The sequence below is a fragment of the Pseudophryne corroboree genome, chromosome 9 (assembly GCF_028390025.1).
Source record: "Pseudophryne corroboree isolate aPseCor3 chromosome 9, aPseCor3.hap2, whole genome shotgun sequence".
NCBI classification, from domain to species: domain Eukaryota; kingdom Metazoa; phylum Chordata; class Amphibia; order Anura; family Myobatrachidae; genus Pseudophryne; species Pseudophryne corroboree.
The window spans coordinates 425,248,920-425,273,563 of record NC_086452.1 but is presented as its reverse complement, the minus strand read 5'-3'; the positions used below and the strand labels follow the sequence as shown (position 1 = coordinate 425,273,563).

The 24,644-nt window shown below is 47.5% G+C and overlaps 1 protein-coding gene across 1 annotated transcript in view; it reads left to right on the top strand.

Moving 5' to 3' along the window:
- Positions 1-24,644, top strand: part of IL17RE (interleukin 17 receptor E) — an 86,029-nt gene that overhangs the window by 42,864 nt on the left and 18,521 nt on the right. Inside the window, exons 8-12 of the mRNA XM_063941550.1 lie at positions 1,906-2,075; positions 5,580-5,627; positions 9,143-9,188; positions 13,955-14,103; positions 16,406-16,462. Of these exons, the coding sequence (XP_063797620.1) occupies positions 1,906-2,075; positions 5,580-5,627; positions 9,143-9,188; positions 13,955-14,103; positions 16,406-16,462 (470 nt within the window). The remainder of the gene's footprint in view (positions 1-1,905; positions 2,076-5,579; positions 5,628-9,142; positions 9,189-13,954; positions 14,104-16,405; positions 16,463-24,644) is intronic.

The window sequence follows — 24,644 nt, the reverse complement described above, 5'->3', positions numbered from 1 at the left end:
TTACACACGTAACGCCCTCTGTTCCAGTGCCGCTTACACACATAACGCCACCAGTACTAGTGACGCTTACACACATAATGCCCCCTGTACCAGTGACGCTTACACACGTAACGCCCCCTGTACCAGTGACGCTTACACACGTAACGTCCCCTGTACCAGTGACGCTGACACACATAACGCCCCCTGTACCAGTGATGCTTACACACGTAATGCCCCCTGTACCAATGACGCTTACACACATAACGCCCCCAGTACCAGTGACGCTTACACACGTAACGCCCCCTGTACCAGTGACGATTACACACGTAACACCCCCTGTACCAGTGACGCTGACACACATAACGCCCCCTGTACCAGTGACGCTTACACACGTAACGCCCTCTGTTCCAGTGCCGCTTACACACATAACGCCACCAGTACTAGTGACGCTTACACACATAATGCCCCCTGTACCAGTGACGCTTACACACGTAACGCCCCCTGTACCAGTGACGCTTACACACGTAACGTCCCCTGTACCAGTGACGCTGACACACATAACGCCCCCTGTACCAGTGATGCTTACACACGTAATGCCCCCTGTACCAATGACGCTTACACACATAACGCCCCCAGTACCAGTGACGCTTACACACAACGCCCCCAGTACCAGTGACGCTGACACACATAACGCCCCCTGTACCAGTGATGCTTACACACATAACGCCCCCAGTACCAGTGACGCTGACACACATAACGCCCCCTGTACCAGTGATGCTTACACACATAACGCCCCCAGTACCAGTGATGCTTACACACATAACGCCCCCAGTACCAGTGATGCTTACACACATAACGCCCCCTGTTTCAGACACTTACACACATAACCCCCCCTGTACCAGTGACGCTTACACACTTAACGCCCCCTGTACCAGAGACGCTTACGCACGTAACACCCCCAGTACCAGAGATGCTTGCCCACATAACGCCCCCAGTACCAGTGACGCTTACACACATTATGCCGCACAGTCTCACTCACACACACACACACACACTGAACATACATTACACACATACATAGTCACACATACATATACACAGATACTGTATACACACCCACACACACCCACACTGAACATACATTACACACATACATAGTCACATATACACAGATACTGTATATATACACACACACACACACACACCCACACTGAACATACATTACACACATACATATACACAGATACTGTATACACACACACACACTTTCACTCACTCACTTGTTTTCCAGCCACTTACGTAAGGAAGTCTGGCAGCTTATCCCCTGTGTTACAGTCTGGAGACTGGTCCCATGTAGCTCCGCCCCTTATTATCTTGTAGCCCTGCCCGCTTTTAGGTCCGCACACTGCACTGGGAGTCTGTGACAGCGGAGAGGAGGGGAGAGGAGGCTTGTAGCTGCCGGCGCCGCTGCCTGTCATGGAGTGTGACAGGCGCAGCAGCCGGCAGCAGCAGGGGGGACAGGACGGCGCAGCAGGGACATCAGCTCAGCACAGGGATACAGAGCAGGGAGAGCATCTCTCCTTCCTGGCGCCTCCCTGCTTTGTATCCCTTTGCTGGGTGGCTAGCGCCGGGCCTGATAAAATACATACTGTAGTATTAGAAAGGTATTATAATTCCCTTTAGAATGTGCAACTCACCCCACATGTTCTAACCGCAGCTAACATGAAAGCATTACGTTTTTGCAGCTGTCAAAAAATTCTTAGTGATCATTTGCAGCCAATTATCAAATCCTTTGTGCTGTTGCTTAGAAACCTAAGAGCAATTACTCTTCCACCTTCATCTTACATTGTGGCTATTTACACTAGTGTCTTATATTATCCATCACATTGTGCATTTAGCAAATGAATCCTCCGATCTCTCCAACAGACGCTGCAGAGATGCTGAACGTCTCGGTACAAGAGATTTGGCATTACACGAATACAATGATGGTAACATTCATCAATCCTTGTGGGACGGTGCCGGAGGTCTCCTTTTGTATGAAAGAAAATGAGAATTGTATCACTGTACCCGATGCCATTGTTGAAAGAGTTGACACGGTAACAGTCATTTGAAAATATTATTCATATAACAAATTGCAGAATGTAGTCAGAAATCCAACTCTGCACCCTCATGTCTGCAAACCAGTCACAGTAGTCTGAGGAGCTATCGCTGCTGCTTCCATGGAAGCAACAACGATAGCACTAATATGGTAATGCAGCAGGGGGCATCACGCTTACTGCATGCATTACTGATCCAGCCTGCGTGTTAGGATGCAGTATCGGACCATCTGCGACACCATCGGGCAGCTGCGTGACCCAACAAAGAGTCCAGGAAATCTCCCTCTCCTGACAGAGATTCTGGCCTCGTCCTTCCCCCGCAACGGCCATCGCCACCACCTCCCTGTCCGCAAATGGCATCAGACTGTCAATCACTGACAGTCTGATGCCATAGTGTGTCCTACGTCACAGACTGTGCGGCATGTGCCGCTACTACAACGGGACATGAATCAAGACCATTTTTATCTTCTAATTCAGTTATTTTACAGTTAAGACAACTAAGGGGTCTATTTACTAAGCCTTGGAGAGAGATAAAGTGGATGGTGAAAAAGTACCAGTCAACCGGCATCTAACTGTAATTTTTCAAACACTGGGCCTAATTCTGAGTTGATTGCAGCAGCAATTTTGTTAGCAGCTGGGCAGATGTAACATGTGCAGAGAGAGTTAGATTTGGGTGCAGTGTGTTCAAACTGAAATCTAAAGTGCAGTGTAAAAATAAAGCAGCCATTATTTACCCTGCACAGAAACAAAATAACCCACCCAAATCCAACGCTCTCTGCACATGTTATATCTGCCCCCCCTGCAGTGCACATGGTTTTGCCCAGTTGGTAACAAACCTGCTGCTGCGATCAACTCAGAATTACCCCCACAGCCTCTAACATGACAGTTATGAGCTGATTGGCTGGTACTTTATCTCCGTCCACTTTATCCCTTTTCAAGTCTTGCCCCTAAGCCTTATATTTTATAACAGTGGCTGCTGCTGCCCCTGGGCTGCAGCTCCGACCACACACTGCAGGGGGAGCCGGTCAGCACATACCAACATATATTTTTCCACCAGCTTTAAAAACACGGGTAAATGCTCGGGGGCGCGCATTTACTCCGTGTTTTTTCCTAGTGGAAAAGGGTCCCCCTGCAAATTCCCGGATCAAGTGATCCGGGAATCCTACCCGGGTAGCTTGCCGGGTTGAACACGTGTTCAACCCGGTAAGCTGTGTAGTGTGAACGGGAGCCACGTCGAGGCGACATGGCTCCCGTTCACAGTGAATGGAAGGGTGGCGCTGGGAGATCATGTAATCTTCCAGCGCCGCCCCGGCCGCGTCAGCAGCAGCGTCTCCAACCCGGTAATATGCCAGGTTGATATTGCCGGGTTGGTGAGCGCTGTGGGAAAGGGGGCTGTAACACGGGTCGCAGCCGTGTCAGGCTCCCGGCTGCGACCCGTGCTACAGGTGGAAAAGGGGTATAATATATGTGCTGGCTTGCCTTACCCAGGGATCTGCAGTCGTCGCTGGTCTACCTGCCCTGACCACAGACTGTATATTTACCATAATTCATGCCTTGTTCCCTCTATATTGTCAGTCACAGGTCAGTGTACTATACTGTAAATAATGAACTCACCACTCGCAGCCATTTAAAGATGGCTAACAAAAGGAATTTGCTGGTTCTGTGTGACAAAAAGCAGCTGCATGTATCAGTTACGTTAGGGCAAGGGGCCACCTTAGGATAATGGTTCCTAGGCGGTAATGCATATAATGTTCACATCTGTGGATTATGACTATCGTTCACATGTTTTACAGTAGTCTGCAATGACAATCAGTGTGAGATTCGATTGCGCTCTGTATTGTCACTAAACTATAGGTATGTACATAATGCAGCCAAACAGGTTCCATGTGATACTAGAGCTCATACCTGGCAGATCCGGATTTGGGATCGTTAGAGGTACAAGGGCGGTTCTCACTTGGTTTGTCGTTACTTTATTTGTAATTATTATATTGTACATAAGAGGTGCAATATTTGCCACTTATTAACCTTAAATCAATCACAATAAGTTCTAAATGATTACTATTCACTTTAGTTGGATAATGAGGACCAGGAAGCATACTTAAATTACATGAGCCAGAAAGCCCAGACCAAGGGGGTCATTCCGAGTTGATCGCTAGCTGCTGTTGTTCGCAGCGCAGCGTTCAGGCTAAAAATCGGCATTTCTGCACATGCGTATGCACCGCAATGCGCACGCGTGACGTACGGGTACAAAGTCCTTTGTGCTTTTGCACAGGTTCTAGCGAAGTTTCCAGTTGCACAGCACAACGCAAGAAGATTGACAGGAAGGGGGCGTTTCTGGGTGTCAACTGACCGTTTTCTGGGAGTGTTTGGAAAAACGCAGGCGTGCCAGGGAAAACGCAGGCGTGGCTGGGCGAACGCTGGGTGGGTGTGTGACGTCAAAAGCCGTCCCACCAACGTTAGAATCAACGCACACGAAGAGTAAGTCCAGGGCTGGTCTTGTTCTGCACAAAAAGACTTTGCAGGCGCTCTGCTGCACAGGCGTTCGCACTTCTGCAAAGCGAAAATACACTCCCCGGCGGGCGGCGGAAAAGCGTTTGCACGGCTGCTAAAAACTGCTAGCGAGCGATCAACTCGGAATGACCCAAGTCCTTTTTATTAATCAATTCTGCCCTTAAAAATGCACAAACTGCTGTTTCCTTCATGTTTAAGGGCAGAATTAAGTTTCCTAATATGTATCAATATAGGAAGCAGGAAATATCGGAGATGCAAGGGTTAATGCCATCTCCAGATTGCGTTAGCTCGTTACTGTCGATGTGGTAGTCCCGCTGGAGAGGAATCTTGTGATCCCTCTCCGTTGGGCTGCAGGGGATCCAGTTGTGTATTTGCATTGCAGAAACACAGATGGAAGGTTCTTGTCTGAGCCCATGTCCCAGAGATTGTAATTACTACATGTGAATGAAAAAAAAGAACCCTTATTGGTATGCGTAATGTCTATGTAAATGACGTCGACCATTATGTTATGTCTAACTAATATATTCGACTTCTTAACTGTCGATCGGTAGTTACTGTCGATCAAATATGTGTCGATCTACGGTTACCTACGGTTACCTGCAGTCGATCAAGCTCCCGTCAATCCTATGACCCATACCCTAAATAAGGATTCTTCATTTTCAGGGGCTAGCCACAAATTGTAATAAATGTGCTTCCAAATGAGCTTACAATGTAAGAGGCGTGGGAAACACTTCATACATAAATTAGCGGAATAACAATTGTAGCTGGTTATGGGGAAAGTTCAGGTGGCCACTGTAAGACAGGACCATTATCAGCCACCAATATGAAAGCAGCCACTGGCCACTAGCATTTCTGTGCAGCCACTGGTGGTGTGGTAATAATGGACGAGGAGACCGGAAACATGAACCAGTCATTCTAAAAAATCTAATCTTTGTTTTACTCTGTTGTGTACAGATGCGATAAATGATTTCCTTTCTTGTTTCTGTCCTACAGGAATATTACCTTGCCAGTGTAGACAGAGATCCTCACCTGTGTTTTAAGGTAAACCCACACTTGCATATTCAGATATCTGTGTGACACGGGGGCTGGCTGCCTTGTTTTTACACTGCAATTTAGATTTCAGTTTGAACACACCCCACCCGAATCTAAAGGCCCATATAGACGGGCCGATGCAGGAGAGATGTGTGCTGAGCGAACCGCTCAGCACACATCTCTCCCGCCGCTCAGCACAGCGCGATCTGTGCTGAGCGTGCGGGGGGAGACGGGGGGGGGGGGGGGGGGGGCGCTCACTTCACTCACTGGGTGAAGTGAGCGACCCGCTAGATTGGCCTGCATGCAGGCCAATCTAGCAGCAGTGATAGCGTTGCGCAGGGCTGCGCATCGCTATCGCTGTGGGGGGTACACACGGAGCAATAATGCTGAAATTCTAAGCAATCTAGTCAGATTGCTTAGAATATCGCTCCGTGAGTACCCCCCTTAACTCTCTCTGCACATGTTATATCTTATACCTGCCACCCCCTGCAGTGCACATGGTTTTGCCCATTAGAGAAACATTTTGCTGCTACGATCAGGTCTGAGTTAGGCCCTTTGTTCCAACTGTAAAAATTAAATTGTAAAACCTTTGTGCAGACTTTTATACCCCTTTTCCATCTGGGATGCGGGTCGCAGCCGGGAGCCTGACACGGGTGCTACCCGGCTGCAACCCGCATCGGCCCCTTTCCCATCAGTAGTCACCATCCGTGGCATATTGCCGGGTTGGTGACGCTGCTGGTGACGTGGCAGGGGTAGCGCTGGGAGATCACATGATCTCCCAGCGCCGCCCTTCCATACAGTGTAAACTGGAGCCATGTTGCATTGGCACGGCTTCCGTTTACACTACACCTTACCCGGATCATTCCCGTGTCCTACCCAGGTAGGATTCCGGGGTCACTTGATCTGGGTTTTTCCTGAGGGAGCCGTTTCCACTAGCAAAAAAACACGGGGAAATGCGCGCCCCCGTGCATTTACCAGTGTTTTTGAGCTAGTGTAAAAGGGGACTTATTTACCAACTGCTCTGTGTAATGCTATAAAATACACATTTTACACAATTTATACAAGACAAAGGTCTCTTTTTATTTTATGTCATGCATTATCAAGTGATATGTTTTCCGATTACATGAATGCATTTTTGATACATAGGCCCCACAATCTGGCCAGCGTGGGACAATGCTCAGCTGTGTGTTTATTGTATCTTGGTTTATTTAAACTATATGGACTGATTCAACTAAAAGTTACCGCATGTTTTACATTCTTTCATCCAAACAATGATTGAAAATGTAATTGCATTCCTCCGTCCAACAAAGATAAGACACAAAAGACTTATCCATATAGAAAATACCACCTTTAGGATGTCAGATTAGATGCAAAGTGCAGCTTCCATTGAATATGTTCATATAATACCAGTATCAGCGTGGGAATGGGGGCACAAAGACAAAAGTACCCTTTTATTAAGAAGGATGGGGGTTGTTGTTAGACTGTCACATTGCCTGCTCCAACCCCATTGCCCTGCACAGTGTCATGCGGCTGTGTGTGTCCTGCAGACATTGCCCCTGACCCAGACAGTGCCGGATTTAGCCTGGTGGGGGCCCCGGCCAATGAAGTTGTGGGGGCCCCCACTACAGTAGATGACAAAGACCGCTGAGCCCCCCCTTACACACACACACTCACACACACACACACACACATACACCCATGCTACACACACACACAGACGTACACAGAGACATGCGCGCACGCTACCTGTCCATCCGGCAGTGTAGTGGATGCCGGAGTCAGGGCCCCCACACCCAGGAGCGAAGTAGTCTCCCCTCTCCCGGCGGCTCAGCTGTTCATTAACAGCGCCGCCAAGGAGGTGTTCTTTGCACAGCATTTCATAGTCTCGCGGGATGCTGCATTGAAATCCCGCGAGACTATGAAATGGTGTGCAAGGAACACCGCCTCGGTAGTGCTGTTAATGAACAGCTGAGCCGCCGGGAGTGTGGAGACTACTACGCTCCTGGGTGTGGGGCCCCGGGACGACCGCCCCTCCCTTAATCTGGCCCTGGGCATCAGAGCCGGCCATAGGCATAGGCAAACTAGGCAATTGCCTAGGGCATTTGATATGCCTAGGGGCATCAGCAGCTTCTGCTGATTAAAATGATATGCAGCATGCTTATATTCTGTGTGTAGCATTTCATATGCAGATACAGCCACATTATCACACAGTATAAAGGCATGCTGCATATCATTTTAATCAGCAGAAGCTGCTTGTGCATCCTAGCCACATAGCAATGCAAATAAGATGCATTTTCATAGAAAAAAAAGGTGCCCGACGTTAGCACTGAGGCAAGATTTATGAGGACACATCTGTATTCAAGCAGAGGCAGAGGTCACAGTGTTAGTTGCAGTTTGAGTGCTGTGTGCATGTGAGTGGGTTGGTTGTGCAGTAGTGTTCGGAATATGTGTAAGGAGCATTATGTGTGTCATGTAAAAATGCATTAATAATGTGCAGCAAATGTGTAAGGGGCACTATGTGTGTCATTATGTGTATAAGGGCATTAATAATGTGCGGCATATGTGTCACAGGGTACTACTGTATGTGTGTCATTATGTGTATAAGGGCACTAATAATGTGCAGCAAATGTGTAGGGGGCACTATGTGTGTCATTATGTGTATAAGGGCATTAATAATGTGCGGCATATGTGTAACAGGGTACTACTGTATGTGTGTCATTATGTGTATAAGGGCACTAATAATGTGCAGCAAATGTGTAGGGGGCACTATGTGTGTCATTATGTGTATAAGGGCATTAATAATGTGCAGCATATGTGTAAGGGACATTACGTGTAAAAGGGCATTAATAAAGGTTGTCATAATGTGTAAGGCGCATTATGTTTATAAGGACATTAATAATGTGTCTCATGTGTAAGGGGCATTACTGTGTGGAATTACGTGTATAAGGTGCTCTACTATGTGGCGTTGCATATAGAAAGGGCACTACTGTGTCGTCTATTGTGAATAAAGAGCAATTGGGTGTGGTGCAATGTGAATAAGGAGCAATTCAGTGTGATGTAATGTGAATAAGGGGCTCTACTGTGAGGAATAACGTTTATAAGGTAAAGTGGTACCACTGTGGGCTGTAATATGAATTATGGAAACTATCGCATGATCAAACGTTAATAAGGTTGCAGTACTGTGTAGCGTAATTGGAATTGGGGTTACTATTGTGTGGCCATGCCCCTTACCAGCAAAAACACACCCCTTTTTGGGCTGTGCGCCAAATGTGCGAACTGTTCCTATTTAAAGTATAGGGGGTACAAACCCCATAATAAGGACTGCTATGGATGAGGGGTGATGGTGCTGGGAAAGAGGTGCAAGGTCAGAGGCGCAACCAGCGGTGGTGCTAGGGGGCACCAGCCAAAATCTTGCCTAGGGCATCATATTGGCTAGGGCCGGCTCTGCTGGGCATGTTACAACGGAATGTGTGATAAACATACTGTATATTGTTAATCACTTGTTTTTTTATTTCTCTTCACAGTTCACATTATTGAACAACACCCTGATAAAATGCCCTGGTGGAAGAGGTAAGATGGTCATGGAACACGTGCATGATTTCTGGAATGCACGGTGTGGGTATATACACTAGGGGGAGCTTTTCATATGGCAGCATAATCACATCTAGTATGCAGATGGAGCCACGCGAGTCGTGGCTCCGTCTGTAACTATCGCCGAGAGCGTCCCCGTCCACCTGGGACAGAGACGCTCTAGACAGAGACGCACGCCCGGACAGAGATGCTCTGAATGGGAGCGTCTCTGTGCACTCCCAGCGAGTGCTTGTTTGCGTTGGAGCCACCTCAGATAAGCTCGGCTCCATCTGTAGGAAGATGGGGGCAACTAATCCACCTAGACAGCCAATTGCAATACCTTCTCTTCTTACACTTTCTTTTCTGTTCCCCTCTTCTGTCTCATCTCTGCTCTCTTATCTTTTTCCTTTCTTTCCTTTATCTTTTTTTTCTGTTCTGCTCTCTTCTCTGCTCCAAATCTAGTCTGTTCCACCCATCTCCTGTCAGTTCCACCCATCTCCTGTCTATTCCACCCATCTCCTGTCTGTTCCACCCATCTCCTTTCTGTTCCAGCCATCTCCTCTCTGCTCCAGCCATCTTCCTAAGACTTCACCCATCTCCTGTCTGCTTCACCAATATCCTACCTTCTCCACACATCTCCTGACTGCTGAACCCTTGTCCTATACGCTCCACCCATTTCCTGTCTGCTCCACCAATCTCCTACCTGCTCCACCCATCTACTGACTTCACAACCCATCTCCTATATGCTCCTCCCATCTCCTTTCTGCTCCACCCATCTCATCTGTGCTCCACCCTTGTCCTGTCTGCCCCACCCATCTCCTATCTGCCCCACCCATCTCCTGTACGCTTACAATTTTTTTAAATGACGTTAGTGGTAGAACTACACTTTTGGGATCCTGAAGCTTGAACTGTTATGGAGGCTCCTTCGCAACCAGCAACAATAGGGCAACATCCAACAAGGTCCAAACGGCCTTGATGCCCTTGCAAGGACAGCACACAATGCTTTGCACCAACCAAATTACCTTATTAGACACTTCCTTGTCCTGGGCTCCTTCTCACCTTTCATTGCTCCCATCTGCCTTCCTAGGATGGGCCCTCACAGGCTCCACCATTCCTGGAAATGTCACAAAGATAAATTCTGCAGGTTGTTGGGAACCGTAGTTTAAACTGGATACATGTTTCACGCTATTTACAGAGCTCCGTCCATCTCCTGTCTGCTCTACCCATCACCTTTGTGCTCCACCCATCTCTCCTCTGCTCCACTCGTCTCATATTGCTTCAAACCAGTGGGTTACTGGCAGCGGCGGATTGGGGCGCCAGGGATGGACAGTCCACCGGTCAGCCGCCCCCCCCCCCCCCCCCCCCCCGCTAGCTCCAGCGGCCATGCTCCCCCCACGCTTTGGCCAGTTCATATATCCGCGGCTGCCATGATCAGAGCTTCTGCGCATGCGCAGAAGCTCATGCAAACAGGAAGCCGCGGCAATAAAGTGTGCTGCCGGAGCCACGCAAGCCCGAGCCGCGGCAATGAAGCGTGCTGCCGGAGCAGCGGCAATAAAGAGTGCTGCCATCAATGTAAATGACCAGGGGCAGCCACGGCACTGACTGAGTGGCCAGGCGTCTAGAGCCGTCCAAGCCATGTAATTCCACGGGGCATCCTGGGGCCATACAGCCATTGGGCACAAGGAACCAGCAGCCTGCAGGAAATGGAAGTGCGAACTTCTCAGACTATTGGCGTTTCTATAATGGGTGCAGTGTGTGCAGTGCACACGGGCCCCTGAGTCCAGGGGGGGCCCACACTGCACACACTGCACCAATTTCTCCTATACTTACCTTTCCAGAGTCCATTGCTGACTGTGTGTGGGCCCCCCTCCTCTCCCGTAGCTGTCGCGCCGCTGCTAGCGCACTGACCACTAGAGACTCTGGCACAGTGCCAGAGTCTACAGCGCATGCGCAGGACTCAGAAAAAATGGCGCACGCCCATTTTTCAGAGTCCTGCGCATGCGCTGTAGACTCTGGCACTGTTCCAGAGTCTACAGCGCTCAGAGTGCTAGCAGTGGCACGACAGGTACGGGAGAGGAGGGGGCCCACACACGGAGTCTGCACACGGGTCCCCTCCTCTCTAGAGACGCCCCTGCCTCAGATAGAAGCATGTGTACAGTTTAGCGCCGGTGACTCCTTGCTCATCTGTGTCTGACTCTACAGTGTGGGGTGGGTGCCTGGGAAAGCTGCAGTATCAGGAAAGGAATTCCCAGCGGCGGATTGGCATGCCAGGACACCGAACCGGATTCTATTTGGCAGGTCCGGTCGTCCGCTCATTGGCTGCCCGCGATACCCATGCAGGCCGACAGCCGCGATAGCAGCAGCGTTCACTGAAAGCTTCTGCTCATGCGCAGAAGCTCAGTGAAGCACTTTGAAAATGGCCGCTGCCTGAGCGTCTGCATACGCAGCAACCCCTTCTCCCCATAATGCATAGTATTCTGAGACGTCAGTCACTACTGATGGCTCCGCCTCCCTTCCAGCCGCATCACGTATTCCGCCTACCCTGCAGCCCGGGCCATCACAGCAAGCACACCGCACAATGGACTCGTGGCTGCTGCAGCTAGCATGCAAAGCAGGAGCCAGAAATTATCCAATTCTGACTGCGTCACATACCAGTTGTGTGACAGTCAGTAAGTACTGTACAACTAACTGGTGCAATATGTATAATGTGCTCTACCTGGTGCAATGTATATAATGTGCTCTGCCTGCTGCAATGTGTATAATGTGCTCTGCCTGGTACAATGTGTATAATGTGTTCTACCTGGCGCAATGTGTATAATGTACTTTACCTGGTGCAATGTGTAATAATGTGCTCTGCCTGGCGCAAAGTGTATAATGTGCTCTGCCTGGCGCAATGTGTGTATTGTGCTCTACCTGGTGCAATGTGTATAATGTGCTCTACCTGGTGCAATGTATATAATGTGCTTAACCTGGTGCAAAGTGTATAATGTGCTCTGCTGGTGCAATGTGTATAACGTGCTCTGCCTGGCACAAAGTGTATATCGTGCTCTACCTGGTGCAATGTGTATAATGTGCTTTACCTGGTGCAATGTGTATAATGTGCTCAACCTGGCGCAAAGTGTATAATGTGCTCTGCCTGGCACAAAGTGTATACCGTGCTCTACCTGGCGCAAAGTGTAGAATGTGCTCTATCTGGCGCAATATGTATAACATGCTCTACCTGGTGCAGTGTGTATAGGAGGTTCTACCTGGTGCAATGTGTATAAGCGGCACTACTGTGTGGTGTAATGTGAATTGGCACTATTATGTGGCCACGCCCTTCCCCACAAAGTCATGCCCGTACTTTACATGCATTCCTGTGATCAAGCCTTCTGAGCAGTAATCCCGGCCACTTGACAGACTCCACGCCCTCAACAGACTCCACCCCTATTAGAGCTGCTTCCATAAAGTTTCCGGGCTGGTTTTCGATCCCAATCCGCCCCTGGTTACTGGGTCCCCATTGCTGGCAATGGCTACTTTATCACCAATGTCATATATAGATGGAGTAGTGATATTAAATTAAACACTGTTTGATAAATAATGACTGCATCACATTCCCCATGCCTGGACGAGAACAAGGGGTTAGTAGGGAAACACTGAGATCCCCATTACCTGTGGAGAACGGCAGACAAAGGCGTTATCTTACGTTATATAGAGTTCTAGACTTCTGATTGATGGTTGCACACTTACTTATATTGCCGATATGAACACAGTTGGACGATGTTGGAAGTACGGCTCATTCTTCCAGGACACAGCGCATGCATGGCCATTAATAACCATGCAGAGACGCACAGGAAATTTGAACGCAAGGGCAGTAGATTTCAATGAGGGTTCCTGGCAGGTAATTGGGGGGAGTTGGCTAGCTAGATGTGGACATGTCGCAGGAGTGACGCGTATAGCGAATGTCTAAAGACACAGTAGCGCTGACACAGGATGCCAGCGCTTCCACAGATGCCGCATTTGGTTGCACCATCAACATTTGCACGAGCCCTATAGTAGATACAGTACCTACATGTGATTGTGGACTCCTGAGTGAACAGCTGAGCGTCTGTGTATCACCAACACTCCCGGGGCACACCCATACTATGTCCATAAGAAGGACCACCCCTGAGCGTGTGCCATACCACCTCCCAGTCACTGCCCAGGAATGCCCTGTAGATTTTCAATCCACTTCTCCTGCGTGTGTCTGATATAGCAACTGTGACTCTGCATGGACACAATCGAGACGCATACACAGCGTGACTTACACCTCGTACTCAAAATCAAGTGTATTAATGTCATTAGTGCACTTTACTGTTGACAGTCAATAACAGTCACGAGAAGCCTCTATAGTACATTACAGCACCGTGTATAGTTTATAGTTAAAACTTTGACTTGCACATAGGCATGTTCAATTAATTGTAGAAATCTTGACTTAATTTATATTTTATGTGCTTATAGCTGTTTACATAGTGTAAAATGCTTTGTCATAAACGTATGCTGGTAATCGCTAAACAAGGCATTTTGGCCTTAGTCAAACAGGTTTTTCTGTGTCTAGTGCCAGCGCAATAACCACCTCTACCTTCATACCTGGCACTGTGTAACAAGTCACAGAGTAGGAATGTTTGTGAAGAAGACATGTGGTTATAAAAGGAGGAATGGGGCTGTTACCTGTTTGTTCTGTGATGGTCTAAAGATTAAATACAATAAAAGTCAAATTGTGTATTTTGCCTGTTGTGTCTTATCAGACTGGAACATTAATATGAAAAAACAGCTCTTCGATGTTCGTCTTACCGTATCCTCAAACGTTACAGCTTCTTTCAGTGCGGTGATTTGCCACCAGGACCAAAGCACCGGGCACTGCCACCCTCAATCAGTCATCTATAATGTGTCGATGGTGAGCGGCAACATCTAAAGGACAAAAAATGAATGTATATATGGGCCAGCAAGTTACCCAGCGCCACTCAGTAGCGTGTTATTTAGCCCTTCAACAGGCAAGCCACAGTAGCAGTCATGTTATACAGCCACAATGATCTTCATGTTATACAGCCAAGATGGCCTTCATGTTACACAGCTCAGATGGCCTTCATGCTATACAGCCCCGGTGGCCTTCATGTATACTAGCTTTAATGGCCTCATAATCTCCCGCCACAATGGTCATTATGTTCCCCAACCAAATGGCCCCCAAGTTCCCCACTCCCAATGGCCATCTTGTTTCCCAGCCCCAATGGCCATCATGTTCTTTGCCTCAATAGCCATTGTATTATACAGCCCCGATGGCCTTCATGTTATAAAGTTTCCTATGACAAGGAAGCTGCAAAGCCCCAATACCCATAATGTTATACTGTACAGCCACTAGGGCTTTCATTTTATTTGACCCAATAATTGTGTTTTACCCTGTCCCAATGGTCATCATGCTTCCTAGTCCCAATGACCATCATATTTCCCTAGAGCCAATGGCCATCATGTTTCCCAGTCCCAATGGCCATCATGCTTCCCAGTCCCAATGGCCATCATATTTTTAAGCACCAATGGTCATCTTCTTCCTTAGCCCCAATGGCCCTCATGTTTCCAGCCCCAGTGGTCATCATGTTTCCCAGCCCCAGTGGTCATCATGGTCCCCAGTCCTTATGGTCATCATGTTTCCTAGCCCCAATAGCGTTTATGTTTCCCAGACCCAATGTTTATCATGTTTCCCAGCACCAGTGGTTAACATGTTTCTCAGCCCTACTGGTCAACATGTTTTCCAGCCCCAATGGCCTTCCTGTTTCCCAGCCCCAATAGTTATCATGTTTCCCAGCCCTGATGAACATAATGTTCCCCAGCACCAATAGCCATCATGTTCCCCAGCCACAATTTTCATCATGTTCCCTAGATCCAATTACCCTCTTTTCTCTAGCCCCAAATGACTTTACCTCCCCCAGTCCCAATGGCCATCATGTTTTTCAGCCCCAGTGATCATCAAGTTTCCCAGCCCCAATGGCCCTCATGTTCTCCATCACAGTGGTTTTCATGTTCCCCAGCCCCAATGGCCATTATGTTTGCCAGTCCCAATGGCCCTCACATTTACCAGCCCCAATGGTCATCATATTCCCCAGCCCCAATGATTATCATATTCCCAGCCTTGATGGCCATCATGTTCCCCAGCCCTAATGGTTATCATGTTTCCCAGCCCCAATGGTCTTCATGTTTCCCAGCCCCAAATGGCCATCATGTTTCCCAGTCCCAATGGTCATCATGTTTCCTCAGCCCCAATAGCGTTTATGTTTCCCAGACCCAATGTTTATCATGTTTCCCAGCACCAGTGGTTAACATGTTTCTCAGCCCTACTGGTCAACATGTTTTCCAGCCCCAATGGCCTTCCTGTTTCCCAGCCCCAATAGTTATCATGTTTCCCAGCCCTGATGAACATAATGTTCCCCAGCACCAATAGCCATCATGTTCCCCAGCCACAATTTTCATCATGTTCCCTAGATCCAATTACCCTCTTTTCTCTAGCCCCAAATGACTTTACCTCCCCCAGTCCCAATGGCCATCATGTTTTTCAGCCCCAGTGATCATCAAGTTTCCCAGCCCCAATGGCCCTCATGTTCTCCATCACAGTGGTTTTCATGTTCCCCAGCCCCAATGGCCATTATGTTTGCCAGTCCCAATGGCCCTCACATTTACCAGCCCCAATGGTCATCATATTCCCCAGCCCCAATGATTATCATATTCCCAGCCTTGATGGCCATCATGTTCCCCAGCCCTAATGGTTATCATGTTTCCCAGCCCCAATGGTCTTCATGTTTCCCAGCCCCAAATGGCCATCATGTTTCCCAGTCCCAATGGTCATCATGTTTCCTCAGCCCCAATGTCCATCATGTACCATTGCAGATATTATGAAAGAGAACTGCCTTTATGAAAAGCAGCAATGTACTGTAGGTACCAGAGTAATATTGTATATCCTTAGATAACACATTGGTGTAAATTTACTAAGGTGGGAGATTTTTAGAACTGGTGATGTTGCCCATAGCAACCAATCAGATTATATCTATTATCTGCTAGAAGCAGCTAGATAAATGGTAAGTAGAATCTGATTGGTTGCCATGGGCAACATCACCAGTTCTAAAAATCTCCCACCTTAGTAAATTTACCCCATAGAAGGAAAGTGTATTCATGGATTATGATATTTAATTATGTAATATTTTATCTTTCAGGTGGGTAAAGAGGTGCACTGGTCTCTTCCTATTCCTGACATAGGCAGCTGTATCGAGGTAGGACTTTTCTCAGTGGTATTCTTCTTGATAAATCACTTTGCACATACTGTGATGATAAAAAACAACAACATCATTCTCATACCACTGTTACCTTTTTAAAGACAGATAATGTAGATTGACTAAGGAATTTGTTTTCAAACCAATTCTAAGACGGCTTTGTCAGATTTGCTTTGAAGTTTGAAAATTGGCAATGCATTCTTTAAATAGACGTAGGAAATAAAGTTACATTTGAGCAAAGCAAACTGATGATTAAACCAACTTCAGGCTTAAATAGTGACATTGGCCCTCATTCCGAGTCGTTCGCTCTGTAAATTTCTTCGCATCGCAGTGAATTTCCGCTTAGTGCGCATGCGTAATGTCCGCACTGCGACTGCGCCAAGTAATTTTACAATGAAGATAGTATTTTTACTCACGGCTTTTTCATCGCTCAGGCGATCGTAGTGTGATTGACAGGAAATGGGTGTTTCTGGGCGGAAACAGGCCGTTTTATGGGCGTGTGGGTAAAAACGCTACCGTTTCCGGAAAAAACGCGGGAGTGGCTGGAGAAACGGAGGAGTGTCTGGGCGAACGCTGGGTGTGTTTGTGACGTCAAACCAGGAACGACAAGCACTGAACTGATCGCACTGGCAGAGTAAGTCTGAAGCTACTCTGAAACTGCTAAGAAGTTTGTAATCGCAATATTGCGAATACATCGTTCGCAATTTTAAGATGCTAAGATTCACTCCCAGTAGGCGGCGGCTTAGCGTGAGCAACTCTGCTAAAATCGCCTTGCAAGCGAACAACTCGGAATGACCTCCATTATGTAGTACAGTATGCTAACAATTTTTAATGCAAACAACAAATTTAATCTCTAACACGGTAATATTAACTTTTTGAACAATTAAAAAAACATGAAATACTAGTATGATGCTCAAACAGGCAAAACTTACAGTTCCTTTAATCATCTTATGTTTTACCTTTGAGCTGCAAACTTCCAATTGAATTCTGTAGAAGTAGTCAAAACCAAGGTGAAGTGGCCAAAAAATTGTGAACATGTTACCAACCGGTCTGAATCATTTGAGAATCTCTAGTAAAGACAGTTTAGACCAAAGGTTCTCAAATGTGGTCCTCAAGGCACCCCAAGTTTATGCTTGCTTGGCCACAGGTGACTTAATTAGCACGTCAGTCAATTTAAGTAAACCATTTGTGCTGAGCCATGGATATACCGTAAACCTGGACCATTGGGTTGCCTTAAGGGCCACGTTTGAGAACCTCTGGTTTAGACTAGAGATGAGCGCCTGAAATTTTTCGGGTTTTGTGTTTTGGTTTTGGGTTCGGTTCCGCGGCCGTGTTTTGGGTTCGACCGCGTTTTGGCAAAACCTCACCGAATTTTTTTTGTCGGATTCGGGTGTGTTTTGGATTCGGGTGTTTTTTTAAAAAAACACTAAAAAACAGCTTAAATCATAGAATTTGGGGGTCATTTTGATCCCATATTATTATTAACCTCAAAAACCATAATTTCCACTCATTTTCAGTCTATTCTGAATACCTCACACCTCACAATATTATTTTTAGTCCTAAAATTTGCACCAAGGTCGCTGGATGACTAAGCTAAGCGACACTAGTGGCCGACACAAACACCTGGCCCATCTAGGAGTGGCACTGCAGTGTCACGCAGGATGTCCCTTCCAAAAAACCCTCCCCAATCAGCACATGACGCAAAGAAAAAAAGAGGCGCAATGAGGTAGCTGACTGTGTGAGTAAGATAAGCGACCCTAGTGGCCGACACAAACACCGGGCCCATTTAGGAGTGGCACTGCAGTGTCACGCAGGATGTCCCTTCCAAAAAACCCTCCCCAATCAGCACATGACGCAAAGAAAAAAAGAGGCGCAATGAGGTAGCTGACTGTGTGAGTAAGATTAGCGACCCTAGTGGCCGACACAAACACCGGGCCCATTTAGGAGTGGCACTGCAGTGTCACGCAGGATGTCCCTTCCAAAAAACCCTCCCCAATCAGCACATGACGCAAAGAAAAAAAGAGGCGCAATGAGGTAGCTGACTGTGTGAGTAAGATTAGCGACCCTAGTGGCCGACACAAACACCGGGCCCATTTAGGAGTGGCACTGCAGTGTCACGCAGGATGTCCCTTCCAAAAAAACCTCCCCAATCAGCACATGACGCAAAGAAAAAAAGAGGCGCAATGAGGTAGCTGACTGTGTGAGTAAGATTAGCGACCCTAGTGGCCGACACAAACACCGGGCCCATTTAGGAGTGGCACTGCAGTGTCACGCAGGATGTCCCTTCCAAAAAACCCTCCCCAATCAGCACATGACGCAAAGAAAAAAAGAGGCGCAATGAGGTAGCTGACTGTGTGAGTAAGATTAGCGACCCTAGTGGCCGACACAAACACCGGGCCCATTTAGGAGTGGCACTGCAGTGTCACGCAGGATGTCCCTTCCAAAAAACCCTCCCCAAACAGCACATGACGCAAAGAAAAATAAAAGAAAAAAGAGGTGCAAGATGGAATTGTCCTTGGGCCCTCCCACCCACCCTTATGTTGTATAAACAAAACAGGACATGCACACTTTAACCAACCCATCATTTCAGTGACAGGGTCTGCCACACGACTGTGACTGATATGACGGGTTGGTTTGGACCCCCCCCAAAAAAGAAGCAATTAATCTCTCCTTGCACAAACTGGCTCTACAGAGGCAAGATGTCCACCTCATCATCACCCTCCGATATATCACCGTGTACATCCCCCTCCTCACAGATTATCAATTCGTCCCCACTGGAATCCACCATCTCAGCTCCCTGTGTACTTTGTGGAGGCAATTGCTGCTGGTCAATGTCTCCGCGGAGGAATTGATTATAATTCATTTTAATGAACATCATCTTCTCCACATTTTCTGGATGTAACCTCGTACGCCGATTGCTGACAAGGTGAGCGGCGGCACTAAACACTCTTTCGGAGTACACACTTGTGGGAGGGCAACTTAGGTAGAATAAAGCCAGTTTGTGCAATGGCCTCCAAATTGCCTCTTTTTCCTGCCAGTATAAGTATGGACTGTGTGACGTGCCTACTTGGATGCGGTCACTCATATAATCCTCCACCATTCTATCAATGGTGAGAGAATCATATGCAGTGACAGTAGACGACATGTCCGTAATCGTTGTCAGGTCCTTCAGTCCGGACCAGATGTCAGCATCAGCAGTCGCTCCAGACTGCCCTGCATCACCGCCAGCGGGTGGGCTCGGAATTCTGAGCCTTTTCCTCGCACCCCCAGTTGCGGGAGAATGTGAAGGAGGAGATGTTGACAGGTCGCGTTCCGCTTGACTTGACAATTTTCTCACCAGCAGGTCTTTCAACCCCAGCAGACTTGTGTCTGCCGGAAAGAGAGATCCAAGGTAGGCTTTAAATCTAGGATCGAGCACGGTGGCCAAAATGTAGTGCTCTGATTTCAACAGATTGACCACCCGTGAATCCTTGTTAAGCGAATTAAGGGCTCCATCCACAAGTCCCACATGCCTAGCGGAATCGCTCCGTGTTAGCTCCTCTTTCAATGTCTCCAGCTTCTTCTGCAAAAGCCTGATGAGGGGAATGACCTGACTCAGGCTGGCAGTGTCTGAACTGACTTCACGTGTGGCAAGTTCAAAGGGCATCAGAACCTTGCACAACGTTGAAATCATTCTCCACTGCGCTTGAGACAGGTGCATTCCACCTCCTATATCGTGCTCAATTGTATAGGCTTGAATGGCCTTTTGCTGCTCCTCCAACCTCTGAAGCATATAGAGGGTTGAATTCCACCTCGTTACCACTTCTTGCTTCAGATGATGGCAGGGCAGGTTCAGTAGTTTTTGGTGGTGCTCCAGTCTTCTGTACGTGGTGCCTGTACGCCGAAAGTGTCCCGCAATTTTTCTGGCCACCGACAGCATCTCTTGCACGCCCCTGTCGTTTTTTAAATAATTCTGCACCACCAAATTCAAGGTATGTGCAAAACATGGGACATGCTGGAATTTGCCCATATTTAATGCACACACAATATTGCTGGCGTTGTCCGATGCCACAAATCCACAGGAGAGTCCAATTGGGGTAAGCCATTCCGCGATGATCTTCCTCAGTTGCCGTAAGAGGTTTTCAGCTGTGTGCGTATTCTGGAAACCGGTGATACAAAGCGTAGCCTGCCTAGGAAAGAGTTGGCGTTTGCGAGATGCTGCTACTGGTGCCGCCGCTGCTGTTCTTGCGGCGGGAGTCCATACATCTACCCAGTGGGCTGTCACAGTCATATAGTCCTGACCCTGCCCTGCTCCACTTGTCCACATGTCCGTGGTTAAGTGGACATTGGGTACAGCTGCATTTTTTAGGACACTGGTGACTCTTTTTCTGAGGTCTGTGTAAATTTTCGGTATCGCCTGCCTAGAGAAATGGAACCTAGATGGTATTTGGTACCGGGGACACAGTACCTCCAACAAGTCTCTAGTTGGCTCTGCAGTAATGATGGATACCGGAACCACGGTTCTCACCACCCAGGATGCCAAGGCCTCAGTTATCCGCTTTGCAGTAGGATGACTGCTGTGATATTTCATCTTCCTCGCAAAGGACTGTTGGACAGTCAATTGCTTGGTGGAAGTAGTAAAAGTGGTCTTACGACTTCCCCTCTGGGATGACCATCGACTCCCAGCAGCAACAACAGCAGCGCCAGCAGCAGTAGGCGTTACACGCAAGGATGCATCGGAGGAATCCCAGGCAGGAGAGGACTCGTCAGAATTGCCAGTGACATTGCCTGCAGGACTATTGGCATTCCTGGGGAAGGAGGAAATTGACACTGAGGGAGTTGGTGGGGTGGTTTGCGTGAGCTTGGTTACAAGAGGAAGGGATTTACTGGTCAGTGGACTGCTTCCGCTGTCACCCAAAGTTTTTGAACTTGTCACTGACTTATTATGAATGCGCTGCAGGTGACGTATAAGGGAGGATGTTCCGAGGTGGTTAACGTCCTTACCCCTACTTATTACAGCTTGACAAAGGGAACATACGGCTTGACACCTGTTGTCCGCATTTCTGTTGAAATAGTTCCACACCGAAGAGCTGATTTTTTTGGTATTTTCACCAGGCATGTCAACGGCCATATTCCTCCCACGGACAACAGGTGTCTCCCCGGGTGCCTGACTTAAACAAACCACCTCACCATCAGAATCCTCCTGGTCAATTTCCTCCCCAGCGCCAGCAACACCCATATCCTCCTCATCCTGGTGTACTTCAACACTGACATCTTCAATCTGACTATCAGGAACTGGACTGCGGGTGCTCCTTCCAGCACTTGCAGGGGGCGTGCAAATGGTGGAAGGCGCATGCTCTTCACGTCCAGTGTTGGGAAGGTCAGGCATCGCAACCGACACAATTGGACTCTCCTTGTGGATTTGGGATTTCGAAGAACGCACAGTTCTTTGCGGTGCTACTGCTTTTGCCAGCTTGAGTCTTTTCATTTTTCTAGCGAGAGGCTGAGTGCCTCCATCCTCATGTGAAGCTGAACCACTAGCCATGAACATAGGCCAGGGCCTCAGCCGTTCCTTGCCACTCCGTGTGGTAAATTGCATATTGGCAAGTTTACGCTTCTCCTCCGACAATTTTATTTTAGGTTTTGGAGTCCTTTTTTTACTGATATTTGGTGTTTTGGATTTGACATGCTCTGTACTATGACATTGGGCATCGGCCTTGGCAGACGACGTTTCTGGCATTTCATCGTCTCGGCCATGACTAGTGGCAGCAGCTTCAGCACGAGGTGGAAGTGGATCTTGATCTTTCCCTAATTTTGGAACCTCAACATTTTTGTTCTCCATATTTTAATAGGCACAACTAAAAGGCACCTCAGGTAAACAATGGAGATGGATGGATACTAGTATACAATTATGGACGGACTGCCGAGTGCCGACACAGAGGTAGCTACAGCCGTGAACTACCGTACTGTGTCTGCTGCTAATATAGACTGGTTGATAAAGAGATGTCGTAGTATGTATGTATGAAGAAGAAAGAAAAAAAAACCACGGTTAGGTGGTATACAATTATGGACGGACTGCCGAGTGCCGACACAGAGGTAGCCACAGCCGTGAACTACCGTACTGTACTGTGTCTGCTGCTAATATAGACTGGTTGATAAAGAGATGTCGTAGTATGTATGTATGAAGAAGAAAGAAAAAAAAACCACGGGTAGGTGGTATACAATTATGGACGGACTGCCGAGTGCCGACACAGAGGTAGCCACAGCCGTGAACTACCGTACTGTACTGTGTCTGCTGCTAATATAGACTGGTTGATAAAGAGATGTAGTAGTATGTATGTATAAAGAAGAAAGAAAAAAAAACCACGGGTAGGTGGTATACAATTATGGACGGACTGCCGAGTGCCGACACAGAGGTAGCCACAGCTGTGAACTACCGTACTGTACTGTGTCTGCTGCTAATATAGACTGGTTGATAAAGAGATGTCGTAGTATGTATGTATGAAGAAGAAAGAAAAAAAAACCACGGTTAGGTGGTATACAATTATGGACGGACTGCCGAGTGCCGACACAGAGGTAGCCACAGCCGTGAACTACCGTACTGTACTGTGTCTGCTGCTAATATAGACTGGTTGATAAAGAGATGTCGTAGTATGTATGTATAAAGAAGAAAGAAAAAAAAACCACGGTTAGGTGGTATACAATTATGGACGGACTGCCGAGTGCCGACACAGAGGTAGCCACAGCCGTGAACTACCGTACTGTACTGTGTCTGCTGCTAATATAGACTGGTTGATAAAGAGATGTCGTAGTATGTATGTATGAAGAAGAAAGAAAAAAAAACCACGGTTAGGTGGTATACAATTATGTACGGACTGCCGAGTGCCGACACAGAGGTAGCCACAGCCGTGAACTACCGTACTGTACTGTGTCTGCTGCTAATATAGACTGGTTGATAAAGAGATGTCGTAGTATGTATGTATAAAGAAGAAAGAAAAAAAAACCACGGTTAGGTGGTATACAATTATGGACGGACTGCCGAGTGCCGACACAGAGGTAGCCACAGCCGTGAACTACCGTACTGTACTGTGTCTGCTGCTAATATAGACTGGTTGATAAAGAGATGTAGTAGTATGTATGTATAAAGAAGAAAGAAAAAAAAAACCACGGGTAGGTGGTATACAATTATGGATGGACTGCCGAGTGCCGACACAGAGGTAGCCACAGCCGTGAACTACCGTACTGTGTCTGCTGCGACTGGATGATAAATAATGATATAAAAAATATATATATATCACTACTGCAGCCGGACAGGTATATATATTATATAATGACGGACCTGCTGGACACTGTCTGTCAGCAGAATGAGTTTTTTTATAGAATAAAAAAAAAACACCACACAAGTGAAGTCACACGACGAGTGTTTAACTTTTTCAGGCAATCACAATATAGTATACTACTAACTATACTGGTGGTCAGTGTGGTCAGGTCACTGGTCAGTCACACTGGCAGTGGCACTCCTGCAGCAAAAGTGTGCACTGTTTAATTTTAATATAATATGTACTCCTGGCTCCTGCTATAACCTATAACTGGCACTGCAGTGCTCCCCAGTCTCCCCCACAATTATAAGCTGTGTGAGCTGAGCACAGTCAGATATATAATATATACATAGATGATGCAGCACACTGGGCTGAGCAGTGCACACAGATATGGTATGTGACTGTCTTGTACTCCTGGCTCCTGCTATAACCTATAACTGGCACTGCAGTGCTCCCCAGTCTCCCCCACAATTATAAGCTGTGTGAGCTGAGCACAGTCAGATATATAATATATACATAGATGATGCAGGCATGCAGCACACTGGGCTGAGCAGTGCACACAGATATGGTATGTGACTGAGTCACTGTGTGTACCGTTTTTTTCAGGCAGAGAACGGATATATTAAATAAAACAACTGCACTGCTGGTGGTCACTGTGGTCAGTCACTAAACTCTGCACTCTCTTCTACAGTATCAGCCTCAGGTCAATCTCTCTCTCTCTCTCCTAATCTAAATGGAGAGGACGCCAGCCACGTCCTCTCCCTATCAATCTCAATGCACGTGTGAAAATGGCGGCGACGCGCGGCTCCTTATATAGAATCCGAGTCTCGCGATAGAATCCGAGCCTCGCGAGAATCCGACAGCGTCATGATGACGTTCGGGCG